Source organism: Ornithodoros turicata, chromosome 6 (assembly GCF_037126465.1).
Source record: "Ornithodoros turicata isolate Travis chromosome 6, ASM3712646v1, whole genome shotgun sequence".
NCBI lineage: Eukaryota > Metazoa > Arthropoda > Arachnida > Ixodida > Argasidae > Ornithodoros > Ornithodoros turicata.
Window position 1 is genome coordinate 4,520,200 of NC_088206.1, and position 7,294 is coordinate 4,527,493.

The 7,294-nt window shown below is 46.2% G+C and overlaps 1 protein-coding gene across 2 annotated transcripts; it reads right to left on the reverse strand.

Annotated features, from left to right (window-relative positions):
* Positions 1–1,372: 1,372 nt before the first annotated feature.
* LOC135397574 (intraflagellar transport protein 52 homolog) lies at positions 1,373–6,254 on the reverse strand. 2 transcript variants are annotated; one of them, XM_064629179.1, is made up of 11 exons: positions 6,031–6,254; positions 5,460–5,547; positions 5,264–5,393; positions 4,253–4,397; positions 4,055–4,181; positions 3,691–3,771; positions 3,246–3,314; positions 3,037–3,191; positions 2,886–2,973; positions 1,655–1,915; positions 1,373–1,461 (listed from the first exon to the last, which is right to left on the reverse strand). In XM_064629179.1, exons 1-11 carry the CDS (start codon positions 6,147–6,149, stop codon positions 1,414–1,416), a joined length of 1,311 nt encoding a protein of 436 aa, XP_064485249.1. In that variant the 5' UTR covers positions 6,150–6,254; the 3' UTR covers positions 1,373–1,413. The 2 variants fall into 2 exon arrangements, with proteins under 2 accessions (XP_064485249.1, XP_064485248.1); XM_064629178.1 differs by having other exon boundaries at positions 3,685–3,771; positions 6,031–6,253.
* Positions 6,255–7,294: the final 1,040 nt, after the last annotated feature.

Here is a 7,294-nt window from a genome sequence, read left to right on the forward strand (position 1 = left end):
CGCCATTGCTTCCTTTCCACGTGGTCCCCTCTAAAGTTTCGGTTTTGCGAGGCTTTGTTTCTCGCGCTGCTCTCCGTATGATTTTGCTTCTCGGAAGTAATGTATTGTGAAAATGTGAGCACCGTCGTAGAAACGACTTATGGTAATGTGTTCCTGTCCCGGCTGCGGCTCTCGTTGAACTGAAAGCAGCTCCGCGCGGGAACGAGTTTTGTTCGTAAGTACACACGGTAACTTGCTTTAGTTGCCCGTGTGACTTCGAGTCATCTTGAACTGTTCATTTGGGACCTTAAACTCTGCCGCAGATTCATTTCATATCGTCTGTTGTTGTACCAATCTGATTAATGGAACGGAATTCTTAACCACTTAGTCAAGAAAAGTACATACGTTGGAAGTAACCGTTGCCACACGTGATGTTTCCGGTCCCACGTACTCCTTTTCCGTTCTGCACACTGTGACTGGTCTTCTAATAGAACAGTAAACATTCGTAACACAGAGAAATAAAGTGCAAGCACGCGTTCAACGTAATACTGCCATCTGAACTGCAACACAACTACAGCTCGTGTCGTCTGCTTTGCTGGAGCCATGCTGTCTGGAGGGTCACGTGAGCGGTCACGTGGTAGACAGGAGCATCCCAGAATGCAATGCGAGGCCGGCTACGCATCGTCCCGTGTCGTGAAGATAACGAAGTCGATGCCCTGATCGTGCTCGCATCTGAGTGTGCCTGCTTCTTCTTGCTGGTCAGAATAAACCTCTCGGTTGTCCCGCTGAGTTGCTCCCTCTTAATCCCCGACATCCGATAGAAAACTGTCGGAGGGGCACGCATCGTGAAGCGCACCTAAACATCACTCTTTCACTTCGGGGCTTTCTGAAGGAGTGCAGATGTTTCTAGAAGGTGTGCAGACCGAACACCTCTAGAAGTCAGCCACGATAATCGTTCTTAATGCGCATGGTATTAGTTGTTGCAACCAAAAGAAATTTAAGATTTACGGAGGAGGCTTTTCACTGAGATTCCAAACAAGGTGAGGCCTCATGTTGCGCATTGCATAGCAATCGGTGACTGTAATGCCTGATAGATGCCATAGAACAGTGGGCTCTCAGCTGCCTTAGGCTCACCAGTCTCTTTTGTTGCTGTCTTTTTGTCGGATATGTTTGTTTCGCACAGTGTTGTGCGCATGTTTCACCTAGCTGTCATTTTGCCCTCCATGGTCTCAACCCCAGTCTGGACCTTCCGAGGGTCAAAGGCGTCGTGTCACATGTCCACAAATAATGTCTGTGCACGCGTGCATCAGACTGAACTGCATTTCACGTTAGGCAGTTAATCTGAGACGCGAGTCCCTATACCATTGTGGGACAGGCATATACAAAACAGCAGTTATACGTCAGTTTTTTTTTTCTTTCTTTCTTTTTCTTTTTTTACTCCTGAGCAATTTGCTGAAACTGTTCAGATGCCACGTCGTGTTCCTGTGGGAAAGAGCGAAAAGAGAACATTATTTCGTGCATATTTATATAGTCATAACTTCATACAAAGTAGTGGAAGTGTAGTAGTCCAGTTCAGTGGCAGAATGGAGAAATATAATCACCAAAGTATAACGTGGTACCAGTTTTTCTGCAAGACCGTGCCAAGGCATACCTCGTTATGTGAGCATCATCTTACCTGGTTGAGCTTGCGGAATTCCACGAGCCTTGCGAGGACGTAGTCTAGTATTTGACGTGCGTCGCGCGCAACTCTGGCCGAGGCTTCTGACGTCACTCCGAGTACGTCGCCACATTCGCAGACAAAGTATTCGAGATCTGCGTCGTCCGTGCATTTATTGGCCAGCTGCGCCAGTCGCTGGCCTTCTGAGCTGAAAGCTTCGTCCAGGTCGAAGAGCTCCAGCTTCGGACGTCCCAGCTCACGAAAGGCAGGTGGAAAGACCTGCAGTTTGGAAGCGAAGTACAAAAGCATATGCCACAGTTCCTCCTGAAGTCGGCCCAGGACGCATACTAACTCCCCTGTCCCCCACTCCTTCCTGGTGTCCTCTCTCCATCTGTCCACACCCGTACGCCTCTCATAGCCACAGCTGCTTCGCGGCGCTAACAGGTGAGTATTACCGCGCCATGAGGGCCGAGCAAAATCTGCACGATGCTGCATGGCGCCCATGGCGCGCTCTCATTGGCTCATTTTGGAGCGACCACGCCCCCCTCCCGTGACTCCGCCCCCCCTTGGGTGCCGCGCGCCTTCACGCCCGACCTGCACACGACCTACTAGATTATAACGACCACGTCACAATCAGCAAACCCTATGAGGTGCCTGTCCGCACGATCCGCCAGGGGCGCTACTGACGCACCCTGGCAGACTGGCGCACGATTGGACGATGGAAATTTGAATTTTGAACTCGCAGAAGCGTATGTACGACAACCGTAGCAGACGACAGCGATAGCTCCTATGAAAACGCGTAGAATGATGATAATAATCAACCTCAGAATTAAACATCTGTGGAAGTCCACAGCTTGTACAGAAATACTAAGGTAAGCTGAAGTACAAAGTATTGGAGAAGTTGAGGAAGCAATAACAAGGACGATCAGAAGCGCCACCGCTGCCTTCCAAAAATGCGGCGCATGGGAGGGGTGCGCCTGACGTGGTCGTTATAATCTAGTAGGTCGTGCATATCACACCTGGCATTCAGAGGTATGCGGGTTCGATTCCTACCATCGGCACTCACAGTTTTTTTGTTTTGTTTTTTTTGTCAACTGCCATCCTTGGAAACATGGGCGGGTGTTTGTCCTAATTGTTGCTTCAGCCTCCCAAACCTCCCTCCTGTCCTCTTTCGCTCGCCCACGTCTCTGCACCTCTTGTAGCCACAGTTGCGGTGTGTGGCGCTAACTCTGAGGAACACAATGCTTACAGCTGGTTGTAGAGGCGGAAGAGGGGTTTCGAACTGCGGTGTTATCAAGCGCAGTGGCTCGTGCTTCATGTTTAGCTTTTGGTAGGCACTGTAAACAAAAAAATCGTGATTAGAACTAATCCACATGCTCGACGTCCCTGTGTGGGCTCACTCGATCACTTCGGGAAGCACACTGTTGTCCAGAGCAAAGAGCTTAGTGTCGAAGAGCTCGGCGTGATTGGTCGGTAATTCGTCGCTTTCCTGCAGGCAGGACAGCGGAGAGTCTGCCAGTAATCCGATGGCGGGAATCATGTGGTAGTCGGAAATCTGTAAGGCTTAGCAGCTTCAAGGGCACGTAAAACTTGAAATCTGTGCACTGACCTCGGGGTTGGCAGCATCCACAGTGTTCAGGTTGAGCTCATTGGCGGTGAGGAAGTGGAAGATGACGTCCTGAAAGTGTCGTTAGTGGGCCGTTAGTTCCAGGTATTCAGATGCGCATGTGTGTACTTCAAGTATGTATGAGAGGGCATATGTCTGTATGAAACATGGATGGCACATTGCACAAAGCAGACAATTAACTGTTTCAGCTGATGAGCTTGTTTTGCAAGGCTCGCGATATCCAAACTGTTGCTAAACGACTTTGAGCAGTTTTTGTCCTCTTGTCTCCGCAGCTTTAAGTCATTAAAATTAAACCATAGATACGTGTGGATACTTCCCACAACAGAATAATCAGTGAGGGTCTTATGCCCCACAGCATCCTCTCTTTTGGTAAATTACCTGGTCTCTATACAACAACACGTGTACTGTTGTGAATACATACCCGTACTTTATTGTTTTCTTCTTTATCTAGGTATTGGTCATGAAACATGTGACAAGAGCCCAGTACTAGTATTCTGCCAGGCGACTTCTGAAAATGGACAGAAGTTGTAAACGTTGTACCGATAGCCTATAGGCTTCATTTTGTCACGTATCCTTGTTCCCATAAAACGCAACCTGCTATTCAAAGTTATATACAAGCTCCAACACTGCACGGACAGCCAGTGTTGGTCGCGGACTTTCTGAGTTTGAAATTATCTGCAACGTAAACAACGACACATTCGACGATAAACACTTGGTGCTCACTGTGTATGGGTTAGTCTACATGATGCATCAAGCTGTTGATCAGCATGCACGGAGGCCATTTTACTCACCTGGTGGCAAGACATGGCACAAATTGGTCGCATGAGGGGAAACGCAGCACTGCCAGTCGACAGCAATGCGACCGCCTGTCGGCCAACGTTCAGAGTGGCTCCAAAAGGGTACAGGAACGTCAGGGCTCTGTTGAATTGAGAAAAATTGCTTTCAACGAGATTATTCGGAAGAGACGCATTGATTGAAGAGATGCTCACTTGGTGTTGTTTATCTCTTCGTACGTCATTATTCCGAGAGTTGCATTTTGCGCGGCTTCGCTGAAAGTTCGGTTGAGAATTCCGTCGGAAATTAAGGTTTCCTTCGGGTGGAAGTACTTATGGTAAGAAGTTCGCACGACTGCATCTACAAGTAAATATGGATGCATAAAATTAGAGCCAGTTTCTTATTCGTGACAATGTAATGGCGAATTCCACTGATCGTTTGTAGTATGGAAAATCTTACACTGGCTTGAATGTGCATGTTACACTGGTTAATGTTACGCTTCAGTGCAACATGCGCCGTGTTTCATTAATGTTTCATTCGCTTTTCATTCGTTTCTATACGCTGGACCGATATCAGCACATTGCACTGAGTTGCAGCGGAATTCGCCATAAATCCTCTTCCACAAAAATCCACTTCGCCTCACAAATAGGGTTGCCACCAGGCCGGTATTATACCGGCACGGCCGGTTATTTCCTCTCTCTGCCGGTTGCCGGTAGGAAGGTGATACCGGCAGCCTTTTGCCGGTATTTGTGGCTCAATACCTTTCATAGGGGCTTTTACGGGGTTTTCCTTTCAACATTCCACTGCAGCTTGAATAAATCTGGACCACAGATCCAACTCCGTAGTCACCAGTCGTTTTCTTAGTTATTCATTATTACTATCATTGTTGTCTTGAGCCAGTACGCTGGTTCTTTCTCTCTCTCTCTGTGTACTATCCACCCCTCACTTACTTTCCCTTTCCCGCGAACATTTCCTCCTTCTCCTCTATTCCACCTCCTCTCCCTCAGCCGGTATTTTTCACTACGAAAGGTGGCAACCCTACTCACAAACTGGAGAGTGCTTCGAAAGTTTCCAGCAGCTAATTAGATGAAGTTGCTTGCGACGTGTGATTGATGCCAGAATATACATCTAACTGTGATTTTTCTGTATAATTACATACGATATTCTTCGTCGTAGGAGAAGAGCGATTTTTGGACAGAAAATTTTGGCATCTTTTGCCCTCTTACCATTATTGATCGAAATCCCAAACTCTTCCAGCAAGAAGTTGACATTTGTCTGGAACCGTTTCTCCCCGCCTTCTCCCAGAAGGACCAATAGGCGGCCACCGTTTTCCACGAACTGTCGTAATTGGTTGAACTGACAGGGAATACAACGATGACAATTAAGAAAACATCGCAAAAAGGCAGGAATACATATACTCGCCTCGCTTTCTGTGAACTTTTGCCGCGGTCCAGGCAGGACAAACGCGTCTGCTTTGCCGAGTACATCTGCCGATATGGGCTCCTTATTGCTGCGTTAAGATAAGCGATGATATCAGTTTCAAACGGATAAGATAACAAACACAGGTCGTGTCACCTAACGTGTCGAAAAAAAATTCGTACGAAAAAAGCTAGTTGCCTGAAAATTACGGGGTCACTGGCGCTATATGTTATCTGGAGCGAGCGTTTGCCATCAATCGAATTTTCGGAATCGAATTTGGAAGTTCGCCAAGACAACATCATATGTTACTTTTTTTTTTTTTTTAAACAGAAGCCCCTAAGCCCCTCGAGATAAATAGCGTTGATGCTATAATTTTCAGATAAGTATTTTTTTAATACGAGTTTTTAACACGTTGGGTGAAACACACTTGTATCTTATGGGTACATTACGCAATCGTTTAGATAACGTCTACGTTAAGACTTTATATCTGTGGTATCTACGAAAGCTTTACACTTGTATCGCACGCGGCTGGTCGTGATACTGTAAAATAATGTGCGTATGGCAACGTCGTTACCTGTACACATTCCAGTTGTTCTTTAATCTCCTGTGGAGCGTCTTATATCCTTCGTGTAGCGCAAACACTTCATCTTTGGACGAGTCGAAGACTATTGTGCACGAACCTTCACCCTTCATAACGTCAAATCACACTTTCTCGGCCTCGTGAACATAACAGTTGCAGACGGCGTGCGATACGACGGCCGTCATCCCTGCTATCGCGATCCGCATCCCTTGGTTACTATGGCGACGCGTAAACGGACTAGCCGTAAACAAAGCCGTAGCCACGGAGACGAGCCACGATCAGCCGCACCGGCAGCCACGAGATTTCACATCGTCTGCGGTGATTGACGATCGCAGACGGCATCGAAGCAGACGACATCGCAATCTACGCTCCGATAGGGCAACGGAGAGATCAAGCGGGTCGTGCACACGTAGTGTTTGTCAAGTTTGTTACCCCACACGCTATTGTGAATCATCTAGCATGACAGCCCGCTTGAGTATGTGACATGCATTGCCTGACACAAAGTTAAAATAATGTCCTGCTCATGAACGATGTATTTCTGTAGGGTTACATCCAATGTTTTTGAAGTCACTTTCGAATACACAAAACCTCAAGAGGATTTCGATTTTTAAATTACCGAAAAGAAAATGAATTGCAGACAGTTATTGTTGCACTTTCACACACAAAAAAAAAAAATAATAATAAAAAGCGAGTGAAAGACTGACGATAGTTCAGGTAAATCATTCAGCTGGTTCATTTCGCTTTTTTTTTATTTTTATAAATTGGCGAAGGTGGTACTTCTTGAGCAAAAATGCTGTACACATCAGTTTTCTTCCCGTACTCTGAAGTAACTTAGCAGAAAAGTAGGGTCGCAGGCTGCCTACAGAAGGCAGCTTTCATGCGTCAGTGGGATTACCAAGTTTTGGGTCAGAACATATTACCAAAGTTCACCAAACATCTTTCATTTGTAGGGCCACGTTCAGAATACGCGTTTCACTTACTGCTAGTACTAAAGTACTTTAGAGATTATCTTAAACATTTCTTAGAGTATTTAGTACTCTACTCAAATTACTTTCAGTTTTAAGTATTTATTCCTCTATTTTAAATACTTTTTTACGTGGAGTATTGGTATCTTATTTTCAATACTTCTGTGTAATATTTTGCTCATGTCTGCCACAACCGCGCAGTTTTCTTATTGAGATCGCTCAAAGGCTTTATTGTCGCATACAGAGTGCAACAACAACTTTATTGTGAGATGATGAATGGGTAGTTTCATCGC

Bases quoted from the DNA above. Each gene is read 5' to 3' on its own strand.
- LOC135397574 (XM_064629178.1), bottom strand. From the start codon at position 6,149: ATGAAGGGTGAAGGTTCGTGCACAATAGTCTTCGACTCGTCCAAAGAT. The intron at 5,548-6,030 runs GTAACGACGTTG...ATCTTAACGCAG, and splicing joins AACAACTGGAATGTGTACAG to CAATAAGGAGCCCATATCGG. The intron at 4,182-4,252 runs GTGAGCATCTCT...TCAATTCAACAG, and splicing joins GAAGAGATAAACAACACCAA to AGCCCTGACGTTCCTGTACC.